The sequence below is a fragment of the Pan paniscus genome, chromosome 9, assembly GCF_029289425.2.
Source record: "Pan paniscus chromosome 9, NHGRI_mPanPan1-v2.0_pri, whole genome shotgun sequence".
Taxonomy (NCBI): domain Eukaryota; kingdom Metazoa; phylum Chordata; class Mammalia; order Primates; family Hominidae; genus Pan; species Pan paniscus.
In genome coordinates, this window is record NC_073258.2 from 64,360,852 (window position 1) to 64,385,789 (window position 24,938).

A 24,938-nucleotide genomic window follows, 5' to 3' on the forward strand; every position below is an offset into this window, starting at 1 on the left:
TGTATATGTGAAAGGGATCTCACAAGGGGTTGTTGGTGGAAGTCCAGTAGCCCTAACTCAGAGAACCTTCCTTATTTGTCTGGTTATATTTGATGACCCTAAAAAAGGCTCAACAGGCCTGTCTCTCAGGGTAACTATCTGCTCTTTGCCTTGCCCAGAGACCCCATTGTGAATTACATTTGCAGGTCATCTCTCCCCACCTGGAGTGGATCAAAGGCAACAGGGACCAACAGGAAAAAAGTTTGAGCTTTGCCAGGCTGATATTGGGTACTGAATGAGGTGACTAATGTCTGTTTTGTATGTGTATTTTGCTGGAATGGAAAATGTTAATTCAGTTACCCATGCAGCCCATTGGGCAGCATCTTGCAAATTAAGAATCTTGTCTATGTTTCCATAAAACAGGAAAGGGTGATTTCCTCTTTTAAAGTGGCATGAACCCCACAGCTATAGCACAAGTGAGCAGGATCATCAGAAGCCACTCCATTCTTCTGGAAGCTGCAGAGAAAGGGAAACTGGAAACCTGATATACCAGCAAAAAGGGTAAGAAATTCTTACTGGCCAAGTTTCTGGTCTCTCTCTGTCTTTCTCTGTCTTGGTAAATAGTAAACTATCTGTCTCATCTGCAAGGGTTTGATTAATAAAAAAAGGATTTATGAGACTAATCTTAGGCTGTAGCATATCTGGTATAGTTTGTGCTAAGAATTTGTCTTTCTGTGTTCTGTAATGGAGAGAGGGGTATCAACAGGATAGAACGTGGGTTTAGGACCTCTATAAGCCTGCTTTTCAAGCCAGCTCAGCAGGCTGGTCAGTTACAAACTTTGCTATGGGTCCCTGAAGCCAATACTGTATGAAATTTCTATGTCTTGTTTTGTGTCCTTAAGAGCTCAACCTTGTGACCATGCAGGGATTCTTTCTTTTTGTTTCCACCATCCAGAGGACAGAAATTTTGGGGTTCATGTCATAGTCCTACAATTTTTTCCTGACCAGTTAAAGCTTTGCAAGCTTGAAATTGGCTTCTGAGGCCGGGTACGTGGTGGCTTACGCCTGTAATCCCAGCACTTTTGGAGGCCAAGGTGGGCAGATCATAAGGTCAGGAGATCAAGACCATCCTGGCTAACACGGTGAAACCCTGTCTCTACTAAAAATAGGAAAAATTAGCCGGGTGTGGTGGCGGGCACCTGTAGTCCCAGCTACTCGGGAGGCTGAGGCAGGAGAATGGCATGAACCTGGGAGGTGGAGCTTGCAGTGAGCCAAGATCATGCCACTGCACTCCAGTCTGGGCAACAGAGCAAGACTCTGTCTCAAAAAAAAAAAAAAAAAAAAAAAAAAGAAATTGGCTTCTGTACTCTCCTTCTGGGAAAAGCAATAGAAACTGCTCAATGCTGTATAGTTCAATAGCTAAGGCTTTATCTTTTGATAATGGTGGCCTGGGTTCAATTGTTGGCTTCTGGAATGATTCCTTCCTGGTTTATTTGTGTAACTTTGCCATTTAATAAGGTTTTTTCCCCCCCATGGATAGCTTTTGATTTCCTCTGTTGAATTTTCCTTTCTCTGAACTACCTTGTAGAGATTCTAAATCTTGTAAAAAGAAACTGCCTACCATGTCTTTAAAGCACCTAGGAGGTTACCTTTGGTAAAGTTCAGAAATATTGGCTGCTTGGGTAATAAGAGATCTGAAAGGATTTTTTAAAAGAGCACTGTGGTTAAAAGTCAGCTTAATTAAAAGTGGATAAGCAAGCTATAGGCATATTTAAAAGGCCTTTATGTTTTTCTCTTCTTGGAACTTGTTTTTCTGGAAAAAGCTTTTTTCTTCTCAGTCAACTGAAATATTTTTCTCCATTTTTTTTTTGTCTTGCCACTCTTAATGCACACACGAGGGGCCCTAAGATAATTTCTGGTAGCCTGGGACTCCTTGGGAAAAACAGAAGGTGCCACAGACACCGTTTTGGAAGAAAGCTCTGTTTTCCTCATGAAACCCCAGCAATTAAAAGCGGATAGATCCCTCTCAAAATGCTGTGTTCTGTTTCGCATTGTGTCATCTGACAGTTTTGAGTTTTAGGGGTATCAGAAATTACTTTTCATTATGAAAGAGCTTGGTGTGTAATAACTAGGTAGGAAATATACCTTAGGGGATGGCTAATAGTAGTTATGGAGGAACACTTGACTCTTTGCACACCTGGATCAGAGAAGCATGCTCTTGGCTACCTGGAAGATATGGAAACATCCCCAACCCCCACTGAGAAATGAGACTCTCATGTGGGATGGTCTAATTATAAGATGGGCTGATTGGCTGGGTTGCCTTGCAAGGAAATGCACAGTTGGTAAAAGCACCACACTGACTTCTCCCAAAGTATTTCCCTCCTTTTAGGGATCCGATCCAGGATCCAGTATAAAATGGCACCCCTAATTCTGGGGATCTGTCTTTGCCTTCAGCTGTGATTAGACCCTAGAAATGCATGCTCTCCTGGCCCTTTTCCTCCAAGGGCTCTACCCGGAAGCCAGTAATCCAATTAAGAAACTGGCAAATGAAAAATCTTACAAGTACTGAATATTCTGTTTATCTGTATTTATATGTTTTTTTGTGTGTGTGATATTTATATGTAAAAGAGCTCTGATTAATTAGCTTAGAAAAATAAGAGCTTAATATTTTGTCAGAAAAATAGAAACTTTAATGACTTTTTGTTCACATGTCTTTAGTAATCTTTTGGAAATAGAGACAGTTTTTTTTTTTTTTTTTTTTTTGAGACGGGGTCTTGCTCTGTCACCAGGCTGGAGTGCAGTGGCACAATCTCAGCTCATTGCAACTGCTGCCTCCTGGATTCAAGCAATTCTCCTGCCTCAGCCTCCTGAGTTGCTGGGACTACAGGCACACACCACCATGCCCAGCTAATTTTTGTATTTTTAGTAGAGATGAGGTTTCACCGTGTTGGCCAGGATGGTCTCAATCTCTTGACCTCATGATCTGCCCACCTCGGCCTCCCAAAGTGCTGGGACTACAGGCGTGAGCCACCACGTCTGGGCATAAAGACAGTTTTAAAGATTATCGGTAAAACAAAGTGTCTTGAAAATATAGACATCTGGTCTAAATTAAGGCCAGATATCAGATCTGCTAAATGCCTTAAGGTCAAACTGTTTCCTCGACCTTTGAAAATCATTCAGTTTACCTACTTTGGAGCATTAGATTATAGATGAGGCTTGGGGACACATGAAGAGCCTTGCCCTTAGCTATGCTGAAAAGAATTAGATCTTGTCTTCACTTCTATCTGATGTCCTAGGCTTCACCCCAGTACATAATTAAAATTGCTTACTTATCAGGTTTTTCACTAAAAAACAAAAGTAGCAAAGAGTTAACATTGGAATATGAAATTGAGATTACTGGAGAAACAGTTTGACATACAAGGTGTGTAGGGAATGTGTTTTTGGTAAAAGTTTATAAGAAGGCATAAGAATATGGCTTTTGTTAAAGGGAATGTAATTTTTTCTGGTTTAGCGGGGGTTTTAAAGATTGTCTTAAACTAAGAATAAGACAAAACTGAAAGTTTAAGCAAAGTGAAAAGGTTTTGTAAAGCGTTAATCTTATAAAAAAATTCTGTGGGTATACACAAGTTGGCTAAGATGTAAAAGAAATTATTTAGCTTTTTACAATAGGTTAGAACATTAAAATAATACTGATGTGGGGCCAGAATCTGGGCCCATGTGTCCAAATAACAGGGTTTTCTTAGAAAATTGATGTGCTGTTTGATTGAAAATTGTAAAGCGTTCTAAAAAGTTTATAAAAATCTTACCTTATGGTCAAACTAATTAAAACTGGATAGGGATATAAAATTTTATTTTAAAAAACAAACTTTAACATTAAAGATGCACTAATGCAAACATGAAATTTGGTTTTCTCTTTTGAAGACAATTTTTATGTAATGTTAAAAGATAATGAAAGGGTTTTGTTTTCTCCTTTGGGTAAACAGCAGGAAAAAAAAGGAGGAGAGGGAGGAGACAGATTTAGTTGGCCTCATGCTATCTTTGTTGGGTTTTGTTTGGAAAGCTAACCCCCCTCCATCGGAGTAAAGGATACAATTGGAGAAACTGGTCATTTTACCAAGGCTTTGACTGGAATGGCATGCTTCTTGTAAAGAATCAAAGTTGACTTATGGAACCAATTAAAACCCACTGGGGAATCTGGCCTCATACCTTGTCCAGACACAGTCCCTGTACAAGGTTCCTGACCTGTGTTAAGTAAAGAATGTCACTTTCTAACAGGCCCAGGAACCCCAAGTTATCTTGAGGAGAGGACTTTGTTCAACTCATAGGTATCTGAGGGTACAAACCCATGGCTGGGCTCGGCTTTTAAAAAGCCTTATCTGAGATTCTTCATGGAACAGAGTTTCATCAAAGCCAATTTAAAAAGCCTAAGTGAAAAATAATTATTCTTGCTGCACTTTATGCAAATAATCAGGCCAAGTACAGTGAGACTAAAGTTTGTTTTGTAAACTGTAAGTCAGTTCTATCATAATTTGTTTTTAATAAAAATAGGGACTGGAGAGAGAAAAATTATGCTTCAAAAGAAAAACTATATTACACTTTTGTTAGCTGTTCTTGATGTTTTTTTTTCTGCAGGTTAGACTAAATTCTAAATTATTTGTGAGTTAGAAGGCCCCAGACAAATGCTTTCCAAGCTTTGCTTTTAAAATTGGGAATTGTACTCCTCATCCTAGGACTCATTATTTACCTTATAGCATGTTCTTCATTTAAATACTGCACTAAAACTATAGATGAGAGTACTAATATTTTTGCCACACAAGCCTTGGAAGCCCATCCAGGCCTGCGTGAATACACTCAGTTGCAAAGCAGTTCCACTCTTCTCACCTTGTGGTTCACTCCCATTCCCATTATGTCCCCTGTCAGCAGGAAGAAGCTGGAGTGATAGATGGCCTTTTCTCATCTTCATAGCCTACATCTTAAGATTAAGGTGTTATAAAACCCAAAGGGAGGGATTGAAACTGCCTTTGCAAAATTATGACTGAGACAGTGAAAGAGATCTAACTTAACCGACTCCATCTTGCTTCTGACCTCCAAGCTGTCCTTGTGCATTCCTGGGCATAGGTTGAACTAACTTTGGGAGAAACTTAGTTTGTAGTTTATAGTTTAAACAAAGACAGCCTTTCCCAAAGCAGACCTCCTCCTTGCCTGGGGACTAGATTAATGTTAGCCACAGGATTAGAAATTATGATTTAGTAGTCACACAGCTGGAGGCTACAAGATTCTGACCCTCCCTAAACTGCTCCTAAGATCAGTGCTTGAGATATTTTGCAGACCCCGCACTTGATGGATCAGCTGTCACCACCCAGATCGATAAACTGGCTCATCTGATCTTGTGACCCCCACTTAGGAAGTGACTCAGCACAAGAAGGCAGCTTTGACTCCCTATGATTTCAGCCCTGATCAGTCAGCACTCTTGGCTCACTGGCTGCCCCCCAACCACCAAGTTATCCTTAAAAACTCTGCTCCCCGAATGCTCAGGGAGACTAATTTGAGTAGTAATAAAACTCTGGCCTCCCTCAAAAAACAAAAAGCAAAAAACAAAAACAACCAAAACTAAGTATCTCAACAACATTTTGTAGGAAAAACACTTTCACAACCAGCAGAATGCAGAAAAATTTGTCAAATCCCAAAGCGTGGATATTTATGTCACAGAATTAACAAACTTATTTCTCATTGGCAAAAATGTGTTGATTGTAATGGTTCCTATTTTGATTAATAAAGATGTGTTTGAGCCTAGTTATAATGATTTAAAATTCATGGTCTAATACCACAATTACTTTTACACCAATATAATACTAATACACTTGGCTGTATCGTAGAGTATTAATAGATAATCAGGTGCTGCCACCTGCTAAAGGAATGAAGAATGAGCTGACTACAGGTCCCATCTAAGGACTAAAGGTATAAAGCAAGTCAATTTTTTTGTGTTAACTCCAAACACTTTAATCATATAAACAGAAGATTTACATGGGGCCTCTTACCTCAGTCACGATGGTGGAGAGGAAAGAGCTTCTGTCGTACACCCAGCCATCCACACAGGGCTCCGTGTCTGGCTCATTTGTGTTGGGGAAGGTCCCGTTCAGGTGAAGGAGCTGCCACTGGGGATGGATAAAGCGCTGACACTTCTGTGGCCTCAGGTTTGAGTCCAGTGGGATGGAGATTCTCAGGAGGTCATCCTTGCTGAGGGTCCCGGTATCATTGTCAGACACAGTGTCATTGTCCAGGAGGGGGACCCAGCAGCGATGACCAGGGGTGAATGCAGTGAAGTTCTCCAACACAATATTAGGGAACAGTAGGATGTTGGTGATGCAAAAGAAAGCTATCAGACAAATCTGGAATCTCCCCATGCCACCCACTTGATCCAGGAGCACATCAAAGCCCATTGAGACTGAACAGGTGATCCCCAAGAGGAAGCACAATGACTTTATGAAGAGAAGTTCAGAGGGAGAAAATGTCCCCTTTCACAAAGTTACCATAGTGCCATGTGGATCCTGACACTACTTTCTTCTCGATGGGCCCTGCACTGAGTGGTGTGACACCACTGCAGAAGAGCAGTGGAAGGACTTTCCCCAAGTCCTTTAACTTTAGGCAGCCAAATAGTTTCAGAAGTCACAGATATAATTATTTGGCAAAGAGACTGCTAGCTGTTGACAACTGAATCTTCTTAAAAGACTACTCTGTGAAAGATTCTGATCTCTGAGTTTCCTAATAAGTCAACGGTGGATTTTCAGGTGGATGCAGTCCCCACGTGACCTAAGATACACCTGTTCAATAGTCTGCCATTCTTCTCAGAAATGGGATATTAGAAAATCCAAAGTGAATTGCTTTATGATGTTCTTGTACAAAGATCAGAGAGCAGGGCTTTTTTTTGACTAGGACTGAGTTTCACTAAAAGTTAATAAAAACTATTCTTAGTTAAAGGAAAGTGGAATGTTGAGTTTAAACATTGACTTTTGCTAAGTGTAGTTCTGCTTCAGTTCAAGTCATACCAATGACAGGGCTTTAAAGATTTTTTAAAATAGGGAAATTAGGATAAGAAACAAAGAGAAAGGAAATAGTGCTTTTATGTATTATAGTAGTATATTTCACCAGATTTATTGATTCATTCAAATATCATTTTGGACTTTCTGGTGCTATGCTGTAAATAAAGCAATGTTAACTTACATATATTTATTTATAAGTTTAAAATAAAATTTGAGCTCAATGTCTCATATAAATGATAGGTTTGTAAATAATTGTACTGTAATGTCATCATATAACTATAAGGAAGATACACAGTGTGCTATGGAAGATTAAGGAGAAACTGTTTAATGATACCTGGATAGATGCCATGGAGCAGGGGAGTCATCCCTCTACAAATTAACTTTACCTACTCTTTTTTTTTTCGAGACAAAGTATCACTCTGTCACCAGGCTGGAGTGCAGCGGTGGGATCTTGGCTCTCTGCAGCCTTGACCTCCTGGGTTCAATCAATTCTCATGTCTCAGCCTCCCAAGTAGCTGGGATTACAGGCATTCACCCACATGCGCAGCTAATTTTTGTATTTTTTATGGAGAAGGGGTTTCATCATATTGGCCAGGCTGGCCTCAAACTCCTGACCTCATGTGATCTGCCCACCTCAGCCTCTGAAAGTGCTGGGATTACAGGCATGAGCCACCATGCCCAGCCAGCTTGACCTACTCTTGTGGGAAGATTCTTGAGATAATGAAGCAGTGGATGAGGGACTGCGAGAGTCAATTTTTAAATGAGGGAATAATAAGTACACAATTACAGTTAAAGGTGTGGCATAATTGTGTACCTACAAGGATATTCAAAAGCTAGCAGCTAAATAGCATGCATGGATATAATGGGAAAAGATAGGTTGATTAAAAAGAAACCCAAAGAAACAAACAGAATCTCCAGAATTTATTCTGCCTACAAGAAGTTCTTATTTTTGAATTTCAAACTGGTCACCCATGAAACATCTTAAGATGCAGATTCCTGGATGGGTGCAGTGGCTCACACCTATAATCCCAGCTACTCAGGAGGCTGAGGCAGGAGAGCCACTTGAACCCGGGAGTGAAGGTTGCAGTGAGCTGAGATTGTGCCACTGCACTCCAGCCTGGGTGACACAGCAAGACTCTGTCTCAAAAAAAAAAAAGCAGATTCCTCTCCAGCCTGCAGAGATTCTCTGTTCAGGAAATGACTTTCATGGATCTATTCCAAACAGGAAATCTAATACATCACAGGGTTTTGTTGTAAATTGTTAGAAATGTTTTAGTTCACTAGGGCTGCATAACAAAATACCACAGACTTAACAGAAGGTGACTTTACAGAAGTTTATTTTCTCACAGTTCTGAAGGCTGAAAGTCTAAGATCAAGGTATCAACAGATTTGATTTCCTCTGAGCCTCTCTCTTTGGTTTGTCAATAGCTGCCTTCTCGTCATGTCCTCACATATTCTTTCATTTATGCATGTGCACACCTGGTGTTCCTTCCTCTTCTTATAAGGACACTAGTCATATTGGATCAGGGCCTCACCCTATGGGTCTCATTTTAACCTATCCCCAAATATGGTTATAGTTTGAGGTATTAGGGGTTGGGACTTTGACATAGGAATTTTGGGAGTGGGAGACACAATTCACCCCATAATGGGGTTAGACAATCACAATTATATTTTACTAAAGTTACTGACACAGTGTAAAAATAGTAAGAAGTGAACGTTCCAGCAAGGCAAACCATTCAGAACCACAAGAATAAAATGATGTAAATAATGATTACAGCTGTGAATTCACTGAGTATTCACTATAAGTCGATTCTGTTGTAAGCACTTTTAATGTTTTCCTTATTTTAGTTCTCACCCTTGTTATCTACATTTTACCCCTGAGAAAACAAAGGACTAGAAACATTAAATAACTTGCCAAAGGATATACAGAGTGTAAGTGGTAGAGCCAAAATATGGACCATGGTAGTCTAAAGAAAAATCTCTTACTCACTTTAATAAATGACTTATTTTCTTTTTATTTTATTTTATTTTATTATTATTATACTTTAAGTTTTAGGGTACATGTGCACAATGTGCAGGTTAGTTACATATGTATACATGTGCCATGCTGGTGTGCTGCACCCATTAACTCATCAATAAATGACTTATTTTCATCTCATAAATTAAATGATTGTTTTTATGCTGAGAAACAACGATGGCCTATCTAGAGTCAAGATGGCTGGAAGAGGAGAAGCTGAAACCATTGTGTCCCATCCCCCAAATCTCCCATGAAACACAGAAAATTTAAAGGAGAGGAAATTAGTAAGTACCATGGTGACCAAGTGTAGACACAAAAAGGAATAAGAATGAATGTTCCATAGGTCAAAATAGTGATGTATCTCTAGAGTAATGAGTAAGTAAAGAAGCATGCAGAGAAAAAAGCATTAGTAAGGACAATAGTGATCACTAGCAATATATTGTCATTTCCTATGTGCCAGACACTGGGCTGGGCGATTTCTGTGCATGTTATTTATTCCTCACAACAACCCTGTGAGATGGGTATTACCCTCCTTGGTTTACAGGGAAAATGTAACATGGACAAGTGTTGTAATATGCCCTATTAAGTTGACTGGGATAGTAAGATGTGAACACTGTATAAAGCTTAAAAAGTCTGGCAGGGAGTCCAGTGTTGGGTACACAGTGGAAGATTAGACTGGTGGCAATTAGGAAACTATGGGTAATGATAAAAACACCCACGTGTAAAATTCTCATTCCACCCTCATGGCACCCAGGCTTCTTCTGTTTCACAGATTCTACAATCATTTGGACAAAAGAAGCCCAGGTACTGTAATGTCAGCATGAGAAGTTTATGTCTTATTCAAATGGAAGAGAGGTGAAGTCTACTCACTCTTGCTGAGGTTGAATTCCTATTGTGCACCACCACTGCTATCTCTCTGTTTTATGTGCCTATAGGCTGTTATGTTCATCTATTTATCTCTCATTTCCTTCCAGCATTATTGATTGTTTTGCTGGCTTTATATAGTTTCTTTAGGACACTTACATTGACTTGCTACTGTGCTCAGTTCTTTCCTTTGATCTCACTGACACCTTTCAGTATTACATGGCAGCAAGACTAGTTTTAACATCCATGTTTTCTTAGTGGAAACAAACTGTATACTGAAGGACATGGGAAGCTTTGGTAAGGCAATACTACTGTAAAAACTGAGGCCTCCCCTACAAGCCTGCATAGGAAGATGCACCAGGAAGGGCTGCCCTCATCTCTGAATACACCTGCCAGTGAATCAATGGAATCAGAACCTTACCTATCTTTTGGGGAAGCAAGGAAAGCCGGGACACAGACAAAATAATTCTGTAGTGTAAGATAAGCTCCATTAAGAAATCACCAACCTCCTGACATACAAACGGACAGTGATGTCTCTCAATTTGAAAAGCAGAAACCAAAATAAACTTTGATGAACCCATTTTCTCCTTAAGCTACTGCCCTATTACCTGATATTATTGACAGCAAATCTTTTCTCACTTTCTTCCCTTCCATTTACATTTTAACTCAATCCTATCAGGCGTTTATCACCAAATTTCTTCTTAGTAAGGAAGGTCTTAATGTTTTCCATATTATTAGATCCAAATGTTTATGTGTTGCAGTTGATAAATTCTTCTTCCTGGAAACATTTTTCTCATTTGGCCTCCCAGATTTCTACTCTATTTTTATTTTACTAATTCATTCCAGGCTCTAGTTTCTCAGTCTTCTGTGCTGAGTCTTCAAACATTGGAGTTTTGGAGGGCTAAGTTCTTTAACAATTTCTCTTGTTTACATGTACTCACTTCCTTAATTTATTTTCTAATGCTTCTATCTTAGTCAGTTGCATGTTGCTATAAAGGAATACCTGATGCTATGTAATTTGTAAAGAAAAGAGGCTTATTTGGCTCATGGTTCTGCAGACGGTATAAGGATTGTGGCATCAGCATCTACATCAACTGTGGGCTTCAGGCTGTTTCCACTGCAGAAGGTGAAGGGAAGCCAGGGTATTGTGGAGGTCATATGGCAAGAGAGGTAGCAAGAGGGCAGTTGGGGAGATGCCAGACATTTTTTAATAGCCAGTTCTTAAGGGAACTAATAGATTGATAACTCACCCACCTTCAAGAGAGAGCATTAATCTATCCATGAGAGATCTGCCTCCATTACCCAAATACCTCCCAGTGGGCTCACCTCCGATAATTGGGGTCAGATTTCAACATGAGATCTGGAGGGACAAACATCCAAACTATAACAAACTCTTAGATTTTTATCTGCAGCAAACTACTCCCCTAGACTCCAAGTTTTAAAAATTGCTTTACCTTCAAATGACGCCCAGAATCTGACTTCTCCTAACTACCAGCCTACTACCTCCCAAGTCTAAGTCACTCTCATTTCTCACCTGGACTATTCCCCTGCCCCCCTACCTTTCTTCCACACAAATTGTAGAGTATACCGTTTCCAATTTGTCATGTCATGTCAAATCTCAAATATCTCCTGTGGCTTCCATGTCCTGCAGAATAATGTCAACCACCCTACTACCTTCAAGGTCTTATTAGATTTAGTCTCTTCTGTCCCTTTACCCATATGACTTTACCTTATTTTTCTCTACCCATACTGGCCTTCTTTATGTTTCAAATGATGCTAGGCAATTTCCACTCCAGGATTTCTGCATTGACTTTTCCACAAAATGCCTCAAAAATTCCATCAGTTCTTTCAGTTCTCCAGTCAAATGTTACCACATTTGAGAGGCCTTCCCTATGTTGTCTCCTTACATATTGATCTAGATACCATCTCTCTCTCTATGCATATTCTTATTCTGTTTCATTTTCTTCATGCCATTGAGCACTACCAGCCATATATTTGCTTATTACCTGTTTCCCCACTACTTGAATGTACTTCCAGTGAAATAAAACAGTCTGCTTTGATCTTTCTTGTATCCTCATCATCGTGAAGAGTTTTTGGAACATGTTAAGTGCCAAATAAATAATTGTGGAACACTGAACAAAGAAACATGAGACATTCCAAGATATTGGCAACCCATCGTAAAAACCACATAATATCATTTATTCAATAGAATTTGATATGGGGAACTAACATGCAAAGTTCAGACAAGGAATGGTAAAACAACTCAGACATCAGCAATGGAGGAAGGTGCTACTACACGAACTGGAGAACAAGTAGAAGAGTTAATGCTACCTGTATTCAGGTGCTAGGATCACCCAGAGGAACCTAGAGGAAATGCGCTAGATGGGTGGGAGCTGGAACAACAGAGGAGATGTTGTCACTGATGTAGGTCCTGCCTAAATCAAGGGGGCTTCTGCCTTCCTTTTGCTCTCCAATATTCCACCGTCTTTTATTGCCTGGCCCTAACCACAATCAAATTGCCAACAGAATCTGGAAATGTAGTGTGATGGTTAATTTTAGGTGTCCACTTGACTCAATTAAAGAGTACCTAGAGTGAGGTTTTCCAGAAGAAATTAGCATGTGCGTCTGAGTGGACTAGGTGAGAAAGATTCTCCCTCAATGTGGGTGGGCACCGTCTAATCTGCTGGGGGCCCAAACAGAACAAAAACAGAGAAAAGGTAAATTATTCTCTCTCTCCAGAGCTGGGATACACTTTTCTTATCTTGCTTTGGATATCAGAACTCCAGCCTATCTGGCCTTTGAACCCGAAAACTTATACCAGCAGCTTCCCAGGTTCTCAGGCTTTTGGCGTTGAATGGAGAGTTACACCATTGGCTTCCCTGGTTCTGAAGTCTTCAGACTTGGACTGAGCCACATTACCAGCATACCAGGGTCTTCAGCTTGCAGACAGCTTGTCACAGGATTTTTCAGCCTCCATAATCACATGTGCCAATTATCCTAAGAAACCCCTATCATTCATATATATATATATAAAATATATGTCATATATGTAGGAATGTCATATATATGTCATATATGTATGAATACATATATCATATATATATTCTACTGGTCTGTCTCTCTGTAGAACCCTGATTCATACATGCAGTTTGCAAGGACATCTCCCTGGTTATCACCTTTACTTATATTGGGATTCCACTTTAACAAATGCTGTGGTATTCACCTATATTTGTTTTCAGAGTGTGCTATATTTCCATTATGATTTCCTAAAAATGCCTTTCTGCCTCCTCTATATGTTCTGCTTCCTGAATCATTTAACAGGTATTATACTTTGTGCACAGACACACCTATTTTGTTTATTGATCAGTCTGTTTGCTCCTGTTCTCATACCTCATTGTTTTTATACACTTGTTTTGTATATGCTTAAAATCTGGCAGGGAAAGTCATTTAGCTTTGTTCTTCTTTTCAAAATTAGAATAGTTACCAGCAAATCTATATTAGTCTATATAAATTTTTAACCTTGTATGAGTATTGAAATTTACATATAGAAGTGTACCTAAAACACGTGTGTGTGTGTGTGTGTGTATATATATAATTTTTTTTGAGACAGAGTTTTGCTCTTGTCACCCAGGTTGGAGTGCAATGGTGTGATCTTGGCTCACCGCAACCTCCGCCTCCTGGGGTTCAAGCGACTCTCTTGCCTCAGCCTCCCGAGTAGCTGGGATTACAGGCATGCACCACCACGCCTGGCTAATTTTGTATTTTTAGTAGAGATGGGGTTTCTCCATGTTGGTCAGGCTGGTCTTGAACTCCTGACCTCAGGTGACCCACCCGCCTTGGCTTCCCAAAGTGCTAGGATTACAGGCGTGAGCCACTGCACCCGGCCACATGTGTATATTTAAAAGAATTATTATAAACAGAACACGTATTTAACCACCATTCAAATGACAAAATCTAACTTAAGCATAATTAAGAAAACACCTGTGTGCAACTTCAGAATAAATGTCTTCCTGCTTTTCTGTGAGTAACCACTTTTTAGATAATTGTAAAAATAATTTACAGGCATATCATTTTTTGTTTATGGCTCCTTTATCTTAGGTAAAATTTACACATTATGAAATATACAAATCTTAAGTGCAATTTCAAGGTATTTAAATAACTTCACTTAGCAGTGTAAATTGCAATCCTCTCAACATGCAGAACAATTTCCTACTCCCAGAAAATTCTTTTTTTTTTATTATACTTTAAGTTCTGGGGTACATGTGTAGAACGTGCAGGTTTGTTACATAGGTATACATGTGCCATGGTGGTTTGATGCACCCATCAACCCATCACCTACATTAGGTATTTCTCCTAATGCTATCCCTCCCCTAGCCCACCACCCACCAACAGGCCCCAGTGTGTGATGTTCCCCTCCCTGTGTCCATGTGTTCTCATTGTTCCACTCCCACTTATGAGTGAGAACATGTGGTGTTTGGTTTTCTGTTCTTGTGTTAGTTTGCTGAGAATGATGGTTTCCAGCTTCATCCATGTCCCTGCAAAGGACATGAACTCATCCTTTTTTATTGCTGCATATTATTCCATGGTGTATATGTGCCACATTTTCGTTATCCAGTTTATCATTGATGGACAGTTGGGTTGGTTCCAAGTCTTTGCTATTGTGAACAGTGCTGCAATAAACATATGTGTACGTGTGCCTTTATAGTAGAATGGTTCATAAACCTTTGGGTATATACCCAGAAATGGGATTGCTGGGTCAGATGGTATTTTTAGTTTTAGATCCTTGAGGAATCGCCACACTGACTTCCACAATGGTTGAACTAATTCCACTCCCATCAACAGTGTAAAAGTGTTCCTATTTGTCCACATCCTCTCCAGCATCTGTTGTGTCCTGACTTTCTAATGATTGCCATTCTAACTGGCATGAGATGGTATCTCATTGTAGTTTTGATTTGGATTTCTCTAATGACCAATGATAATGAGCTTTTTTTCATATGTTTGTTGGCTACATAAATGTCTTCTTTTGAGAGGTGTCTGTTCATATCCTTTGCCCACTTTTTGATGGGGTTGTTTGTTTTTTTCTTGTAAATTTGTTTAAGTTACTTGTAGATTAGCCCTTTGTCAGATGGATAGATTGCAAAAATTTTCTCCCATTCTGTAGGTTGCCTGTTCATTCTGGTGATAGTTTCTTTTGCTTTGCAGAAACTTTTTAGTTTAATTAGATCCCTTTTGTCAATTGTGGCTTTTGTTGCCATTGCTTTTGGTGTTTTAGTCATGAAGTCTTTGCCCATGCCTATGTTCTGAATGGTATTGCCTAGGTTTTCTTCTAGCGTTTTTATGGTTTTATGTCTTATGTTTAAGTCTTTAATCCCTCTTGAGTTAAGTTTTGTATAAGGTGTAAAGAAGGGGTCCATTTTCAGTTTTCTGCACATGGCTAGCCTGTTTTCCCAATACCATTTATTAAACAGAGAATCCTTTCCCCATTGCTTGTTTTTGTCAGGTTTGTCAAAGATCAGATGGTTGTAGATGTGTAGTGTTATTTCTGAGGCTTCTGTGTTGTTTCATGGGTCTATATATCTGTTTTGGTACCAGTACCATGCTGTTTTGATTACTGTAGCCTTGTAGTATAGTTTGAAGTTAGGTAGCTTTGTTCTTTTTGCTTAGAATTGTCTTGGGTATATGGGCTCTTTTTTGGTTCTACTTGAAATTTAAAGTAGTTTTTTCTATTTCTGTGAAGAAAGTGAATGGTAGCTTGATGGGTGGGCTTCTTCCTAGATCAGTTTTGGCTCCTAGCCCTTATCTCTTGACTACAGATTTTTTCATTTTCCTTTAATTTTTTAATTTTAATTTTTAACTTTTTACTTGGTATATAATTTTTATACATATTATGGGATACATTTGATATTTAGTTACATACATAGAGTATATAGTAATAAATCCAGAGTATTTGGAGTGTTCATTACCTCAAGTATTTACCATTTCTAGCTATTTCAAAATATAGAATACATTGTTGTTAACTATAGTCACCCTCCTCTGCTATAGAACCTTAGAATTTATTTATTCTATTTAACTGTATATTTTTACTAATTAACTAATACCTTTTTCTCTCCCCACTCCCCACACTCCCATACCCTTCTAAGCCTCTGGTATCCATTATTCTACTCACTACCTTCATGAGATCAACATTTTAGCTCCCACATGTGAGACAGAACATCTGATATTTGTCTTTTGGTGTTTTATTCCCGTAACATAAAACTCTCCAGTTCCAACCATGTTGCTGAAAGTGATATTATTTCTTTTAAGATACTAAATAGTATTCCATTGTATATATGTACCAAAATTTTTTATCTATTCATCTGTTGATGGACACAGGTTGAGTCTATATCTTTGGCATTGAACAGTGCAATGTTGCTGCAATGAACATGGGAATGTACATATCCCTTTGCTATTCTGATTTTCTTTCCTTTGGCTATATACTCAGCAGTGGGATTGCTAGATCATATGATAGTGCCATTTTTAGTTTTTTTGAGCACTCTCCATACTGTTTTCTATAGCGGCAGTACTAATTTACATTCCCATCAATGGTGTATTAGCTCCCTTTTTTTCACAATCCTTGACAGCATCTGTTATTTTTGTCTCTTTTTTTTTGAGATGGAGTCTTGTTCTGTTGCCCAGGCTGGAGTGCAGTGGTGCAGTCTTGGCTCACTGCAACCTCTGTCTCCCGGGTTCAAGGGATTCTCTTGCCTCAGCCTCCCGAGTAGCTGGGATTACAGGTATGTGCCACCACACCCACCTAATTTTTGTATTTTTAGTAGAGATGGTGTTTCACCATCTTGTCCAGGCTGGTCTCAAACTCCTGACCTCAGGTTATCCACCTGCCTTGGCCTCCCAAAGTGCTGGAATTACAGGCATGAGCCACTGCACCCCGCCTATTTTTGTCTTTTTAATAATAACCATTGTAACTTGGGTAAGATGACACCTTATTGTGGGTTTGATTTGCATTTCTCTGATGATTAGTGATGTTCAGCATTTTTTCATATACCTGTTGGCCATTTGTATATATTTTTTGAAAAATGCCTATTCATGTTTTTTTTTGCCAATTTTTAAGTTGGATATAGATATATATTTTGCTGTTGAGTTGTTTGAACTCCTTGTATATTCTTGTAATTCCCTGTCAGATGAATAGTTTGCAAATATTTTCTTTCTTGCAACAGGTTGTCTCTTCATTCTGTTGATGTGCAGAAGATTTTTAGCTTGAGGTAATTCTATTTGTCTATTTTTACTTTGGTTGTCCATGCTGATTTCTTACACAAAATACCTTTGCTGATTCCAAAGTCCTGGGGCATTCCCCAATGTTTTATTTCAGCAGTTTCATTGTTTTAGTCTTTAGTTTTAGTTTCATAGCTTTAGTCTTCCAGTAGTTTCATAATTTTAATTCTTAACTGATTTTGATTTGATTTTCATATATGGTGAGAGATAGGGATCTAGTTTCATTTTTCTGCATTTGAATATCCAGCTTTCCCAGCATAATTTATGGAAGAGAATGTCCTTGCCTTAATTAATATTCTTCATGCCTTTGTAAAAAATGCGTTGGCTATAAATGCATTCATTTACTTCTGGGCTTTCTGTTTTGTTCCATTGATCTCTGTGTCTGTTATTTATTCATTATTTTAAAAAATTTTTATAGGTACATTTTAGATGTATATATTTATGGGGTACATAGATGTTTTGATACAGGCATGCAATGTGAAATAAACACATCATGGAGAATGGGGTATCCATGCCCTCAAGCATTTATCCTTTGAGTTATAAATAATTCAACTACATCCTTTAAGTTACTTTAAAATATACAATTATTATTGACCGCAGTCACCCTACTGTGCTATCAAATAGTAGGTCTTATTTATTCTTTCTATTATTTTTGTACCCATTAACCATCCCTACCTCCACTACAATGCACCACTACCCTTCCTAGCCTATGGTAACTATTCTTCTACTGTCTATCTCCATGAGTTCAATTTATTTGATTTTTAGATCCCACAAATAAGTTAGAACAGGCAATGCTTGTCTTTCTGTGCCTGGCTTATTTCACTTAGCACAATTATCTCCAGTTCTATCCATCCTGTTGCAAATGACTTCTAGAATTCTGAATTCCTTCTCTGTGTCATCTTGAATTTCTTTGAGTTTCCCCAACACAGCTATTTTGAATTCTCTGGCTGAAAGGTCACATATCTCTGTTTCTCCAGTACTGGTCCCTGGTACCTTATTTAGTTCATTTGGTAAGGTCATGTTTTCCTGGATGGCGTTGATGGTAGTAGATGTTCTTGGGTTTCTGGGCATTGAAGAGTTAGGTATATATTATAGTCTTCACAGGCTGGGTTATTTGTAGCTGTCCTTCTTGGGAAGGCTTTTCATATATTTGAAAGGGCTTGGGTGTTGTGACTTAAGCTGTATCTGCTTTAGGGGGTACCCCAAGCCTTATAACACTGTGTTTCTTTCAGTCTCATAGAGGTACTGCCTTGATGGTCCTGGACAAGATCTGAAAAAATTCTCTAGATTTTAAGGCAGAGACTCTTGTTCCCTTTTCTTACTTGGTGCAAATTATACAGTCTCTCTCTCTGTTCTCAGCCACCTAAATCTTGAGGTAGAGTAACACAAGCACCCCTGTGGCCACTGCCAGTAGGACTGCACTAGATCAGACCCGAAGCCAGCATAGCACTGGCTGTCATGCAGGGCCTGCTGTAACCACTCCCTGACTACTACCTATGTTCATTTAAGGCCCTGGGGCTCTATAATCAGCAAGTGGCAAAGCCAACTAGTCCTGTATCCTTCTCCTGAGGGTGGTGAGGTCCCCCAGGCTGTGAGTGGGTCCAGAAGTGCTCTCCAGGAATCAGGCTGCAATCAAATAACTTAAAAGTCTACTTGGTATTCTATTGTATTGTGGCTGATCTGGCACTCAGACCAAAGGATGCAATTCTTCCTGTTCTGTCCTCCCCTTTTCAAAGGCAGAGAAGCCTAGCCTTGTAGCCACTGCCACCCCTGACTATGAGGCCAGCCTACTGCCAGTGTTCCCTTAAGGCCCAAGATCTCTTAAGTCAGCTTGTCATGAATGCTGCCTGGCCTGCAACTCCTCCACTGGGGCAGTGGGCTCCTCTCTGGCCCAGGACAGGTCGAGAAATAACATTTAAGAATCTAGTCCTAGAATTGGGGACCCCAAGAGCTGGCTTAGTGCTCTGCCAACCTGTGGTGGTGCCAGTACCAAAGGTGCAAGACAAAGTTCCTTTACTTTTCCCTCTGCTTTTCTCAAATAAAAGGAATTTTTCCCCATAGCCATCACAGTTGGTAATGTGCTGGGTCTCACCAGAAGCCAGCAAGTCCCAGAGGCTCATCAAAGCCCTTGATGTAGTACCTGGGTATCACTGCTAGTTATTCAGTGCCCAAGGGCTCTTCATTTAGCAGATGATAAATGCTGGTGGGACTGGGTCCTATCTTTCAAGGCAGCGGGTTCCCTTCTGGCCCACGGTATATCTAGAAATGTCATCTGGGATCTAGGGCCTGGTCAGGGGCCTCTTGACTCTGACTGGTGCCCTATCCTGTTGTAGCTGAGCTGGTATCCAAGATGCAGGACAAAGTCCTCCTGCTTCTTCCTTCTCCTCAAGCAGAAGGAAGGGACCTTTTTTGAAATGGTGAGCTGTGCAGCCTTGGGTTAGGGAAGGTTGATGCCAGCATTCCCTTGGCTGCCCCAGATGGTGCCTCAGTATGTCACCTGTCCCCCCAGTCCACTGTCTCCAGACCTAGTTCAGCTCTGGGACCCACCTATGAGTTGCATTCCTTATGGTCTAGACTGCCTTTCAAGTTTACTTAGAGATCAAAAGCACTCTGGCCCTGGGTGGCAAGGTTTTTGGGCACCCAATTTTGGACTGCTGGTATAGGAGATTCCCCTTTAGCTAAGGCTGGTTCAAATGCTTCCTCTGTGGGCAGGCCTCAGCTGAGTTTAGTTCAATTTTTCTTTCTGCTCTAATAGGACAGCATTGAGTTCAATTCCTCACAATTACAGTGTTCTCCCTCCCCAGTGCCCAGAGATGCTCCCTGCACAAGGCTGGCATTGCCTGGGGTGGAGGATGGGTGGCATCCCTCTCTTTTATCTTTCTTCAGTGCGTCTTTCAGCTATGTAAAGTTAAAATCTGGTACTGTGAATGCTTGAAACCGCCATTACAAAATTGTAACAGACAGTGAAAGAGATTTGATCTAACCAACTCCACGTTGCTTCTAGTCTCCAAATTGTCCTTGTTAATTCCTGGATGTAGGCTGAACTAACTTTGGGAGGAACATAATTTATAGTTTATAGTTTAAAACAAAGATGATAACAACCATTTACAGAAACAAACCTACTTCTTGCCTGGGAACTAGGACTAAGAAATAAGTCCTTTGTAGGACTAAGAAATTGGCCACAAGATTAGAAATTATGGTTTAGGAGTCATGCAGCTGGAGGCTACAAGATTCTGACCCTCCCTAAACTGCTCCTAAGAACAGTGCTTGAGATATTTTGCAGACCCTGCACTTGATGGATCAGCTATCACCACCCTGATTAATAAACTGGCTCATCTGGTCTTGTGGCCCCCATTCAGGAACTGATTCAGCAAAAGAAGATAGCCTTGATGCCCTATGATTTCATCTCCGACCCGACCCATCAGCACTCCTGGCTCACCGGCTTCTTCCCACCCACTAAGTTGTCCTTAAAAACTGTGCTCCCAGAATGCTCAGAGGGACTGATTTGAGTAATAATAAAACTCTAGTCTCCCACATAGCTGGCTGTGTATGAGTTACTCTCTCTATTTCAATTCCCCTGTCTTGATAAATTGGCTCTGTCTAGGCAACATGCAAGGTGATCCCATTGGGCGGTTACATGCTGTCCTGATTTTTGGTCTTATGAAAGTTTTTTTTTCTATGTAGATAGCTTTTCACTTGGTGTCCCGGCAGGAGGGATAACGGGTGGAACTTTCTATGCTGCATCTTGATCTACCTCTCCCCTAGAATACTTATTTTGACATATGAAGAATATATATCTTTTAAAGCATATATGGTGCAGTTTCCTAAAGTGAACCACATTACATCAAATAGAAATTTTTAAACAAATATATATTTTAAAATGTTTTATTTTTAATTTTTGTGGCTACATAGTAGATGGATATATTTATGGGGTGTATGAGATGTTTTGATATAGGTATGCAATGTATAATTATCTTGTCATGGAGAATGGGGTATCCATCTTCTCAGTCATTTATCCTTTGTGTTACAAACAATCCAGTTATACTCCTTTAGTTATTTTAAAATGTACAATTAAATTATTTTGACTATAGCACCCTGTTGTGTTATCAAATACTGGATATTAATAATGACATTATGCAGCATGGGGTATCTGTCCCCTCAAGCGTTTATTCTTTGTGATTACAAACAATCCAATTATACTTTTTTAGTTATTTAAAAATGAATTAAGTTATTATTGACTATAGTCATCCTGTTGTGCTATCAAATAGTAGATCTTATTCATTCTTTCTAACTTCCTTTTTTCCCCCCATTAACCATTCCCACTTCCCCTGAAGCACCCAATACCCTTCTCAGCCTCTGGTAATCATCCTTCTGCTCTCTATGTCTATGAGTTCAATTGTTTTTATTTTTATCTCACACAAATAAGCAAGAACATGTGATGTTTGTCTTTCTGTGTCTGGCTTATTTCACTTAACATAATGATCTCCAGTTCCATCCATGTTGCTGCAAATGACAGGATCTCATTCTTTATTTTATGGCTGAATAGTACTTCATTGTGTATATGTACCACATTTTCTTTATCAATTCATCTGCTGATGGACACTTAGGTTGCTTCCAAACCTTGGCCATTGTGAACAGTTCGGCAACAAATGTGGGAGTGCAGATACGTCTTTGATATACTTATTTCCTTTCTTTTGGGTATATGCCTTTGATATGATTTGGCTGCACCCCCACCCAAATCTCATCTTGAATTGTAGCTCCCATAGTTCCCACCTGTCATGGGAGGGAGCCTGTGGGAGGTAACTGAATCATGGGGCCGGGTCTTTCCCGTGCTATTCTTGTGATACTGAATAAGTTTCATGAGATCTGAGGGTTTTATAAGGGGGAGTTTCCCTGCAGAAATTCTCTTTTCCCTGCTGCCATGTAAGTTGTGCCTTTCACCTTCTGCCGTGATTGTGAGGCTTCCCCAGCCAGGTGGAACTGTGAGTACATTAAACCTCTTTCCTTTATAACTTACCCAGTCTCAGGTATGTCTTTATCAGCAGCATGAAAAATGGACTAATATAGTAAATTGGTACTGATAGAGTGAAGTGCTTCTGTAAAGATACCCACAAATGTGGAAGCAACTTTGGAACTGGGCAATATTTGGAGGGCTCAGAAGAAGACAGGAAAATGTTGGAAAGTTTGGAACTTCCTAGAGACTTGTTGAATGGCTTTGACTGAAATGCTGATAATGATATGGAAAATGAAATCCAGGCTGAGGTGGTCTCAGATGAAGATGAAGAACTTGTTGGTAACTGGAGTAAAGGTGACTCTTGCTATATTTTAGTAAAGAGACTGGCAGCGTTTACTCCTGTCCTAGAGATTTGTGGAACTTTGAACTTGAGTAAGATGATTTAGGGTATCTGTCAGAAGAAATTGTTAAGCAGCAAAGCATTCAAGATGTGATGGGTGCTGTTAAAAGCAGTCAGTTTTAAAAGGGAAACACAGCAAAAAAGTTTGAAAAATTTGTAGCCTGGTGATGTGATAGAAAATAAAAACCCATTTTCTGAGGAGAAATTCAAGCCTGCTGCAGAAATTTGCATAAGTAATGAGGAACCAAAGGTTAATCTCTAAGACAATGGGGAAAATGTCTCCAGGGCATGTCAGAGACCTTTGTGACAGCCCTTCCTATCACAGGCCTGGAGGCCTAGGAGGTCCAGGTGCCCCTGCTGTGTGCAGCCTTAGTGACTTGGTGCCCTGTGTCTCAGCCACTCTAGCCATGGCTAAAAGGGGCCAAGGTACAGATCAGGCTGTGGCTTCAGAGGGTGCAAGCCCCAAGCCTTGACAGCTTCCATGTGGTGTTGAGCCTACAGGTGCAAAGAAGTCAAGAATTGAGGTTTGGGAACCTCCACCTAGATTTCAGAGGATGTATGGAAATGCCTGGATGCCCAGGTAGAAGTTTGCTGTAGGGGTGGGGTCCTCATGGAGAACCTCTGCTTGGGCGGTGTGAAAGGAAGATGTGGGGTTGAAGTCCATACACAGAGTCTCCATTGGAGACTGCTTAGTGGAGCTGTGAGAAGAGGGTCTTCGACCTCCAGACCCCAGAATGGTAAAGGCATTGACAGCTTGCACTGCACACCTGGAAAAGCTGCAGACACTCAATGCCAGGTCACAAAAGCAGCCAGGAGGGAGGCTGTACCCTGCAAAGCCACAGAAGCAGAGCTGCCCAAGAGCATGGAAACCCACCTTTTGCATCATTGTGACCCAAATGTGAGACATGCAGTCAAAGGAGATAACTTTGGAGCTTTAAGATTGGACTTCCCTGCTGGATTTCGGAATTGTATGGGGCCTTTAGTAAAACTGCTATGGAGAACAGTTTGGAGGTTCCTCAAAAAAATTAAAAGTAAAGCTAACATTTGACCCAACAGTTCCACTGCACCATTGTATTAGTCCATTTTCAAGCTGCTGATAAAGACATACCTGAGACTGGATAATTTATAAAGAAAAAAGGTTTAATGGACTCACAGCTCCATGCAGCTGGTGAGGCCTCACAATCATGGTGGAAGACGATTCCCATGTAGTCAGTGCCTTTTATCTAGGTACAGCCTCATCCTTTTGTTTTGGTCAATTTCTCCCATTTGGAATGGATGTATTTATCCAATGCCTGTACCCCCATTGTATCTAGGAAGTAACCAATTTCTTTTGATTTTGCAAGGTCATAGGTGGAAAGGACTTGCCTTGTCTCAGATGAGACTTTGGACTGTAGACTTTTGAGTTAATGCTGAAATGAGTTAAAACTTTGGGGGACTGTTGGGAAGGCATGATTAGTTTTGAAATGTGAGGACATGAGATTTGGGAGGGGCCAGGGGCAGAATGATATGGTTTGACTGTGTCCGCCTACCCAATCTCATCTTGAATTGTAGCTCCCACAATTCCCACACATCATGGGAGGGATCCAGTGGGAGGTAACTGAATCATGGGGGTGAGTGTTTCCCATGCTCTTCCTATGATAGTGAATACATCTCACATGATCTGATGGTTTTATAAAAGGGAGTTTCCCTGCAAAAATTATCTTTTTGCCTGCTGCCATGTAAGACGTGCCTTTCGCCCTCCACCAGGATTGTGAGGCTTCACCAGCTATGTGGAACTGTGAGTCCATTAAACCTCTTTCCTTTGTAAATTTTCCAGTCTCAGGTATGTTTTTAACAGCAGCTTGAAAATGGACTAATACAATGATGCAGTGGAATTGCTGGGTCAAATGTTAGCTCTATTTTTAATTTTTTTGAGGAATCTCCAAACTGTTCTCCATAGTGGTTGTACTAATTTACATTCCCACCAACAGTGTATGAGGGTTCCCTTTTCTCCACATTCTCACCAGCATTTGTTCTTGCCTGTCTTTTGGATATCAGCCATCTTAACTGGGGTAAGATGAGATCTCATTGTAGTTTTGATTTGCATTTCTCTGAGGATCAATGATGTTCAGCACTTTTTCCTATGTCTGTTTGACATCTGTATGTCTTCTTTTGAGAAATACCTATTCACGTTGCCCATTGTTTGATGAGATTGTTTGATTTTTCCTATAGAGTTGTTTGAGCTCCTTATATATTCTGGTGATTAGTCCTTTGTCAGAGGGGTAGTTTGCAAGTATTTTCTCCCATTCTGTGGGTTGCCTCTTTACTTTGTTGAATGTATCCTTTGCTGTGCAGAAGCTTTTTAACTTGCTGTGATCCCATTTGTCCACATTTGCTTTGTTTTCCTGTACTTGTGGGGTATTACTCAAGAAATCT

At 40.0% G+C, this 24,938-nt stretch overlaps 1 protein-coding gene across 1 annotated transcript in view; it reads right to left on the reverse strand.

Annotated features, from left to right (window-relative positions):
* SLC22A24 (solute carrier family 22 member 24) overlaps positions 1 to 6,643 on the reverse strand; it is a 66,401-nt gene extending 59,758 nt beyond the window's left edge. Inside the window, exon 1 of the mRNA XM_034934157.3 lies at positions 6,018 to 6,643. Coding sequence (XP_034790048.3) covers positions 6,018 to 6,419 — 402 coding nt within the window. The 5' untranslated portion in view covers positions 6,420 to 6,643. The remainder of the gene's footprint in view (positions 1 to 6,017) is intronic.
* Between the last annotated feature and the right edge of the window lie 18,295 nt (positions 6,644 to 24,938).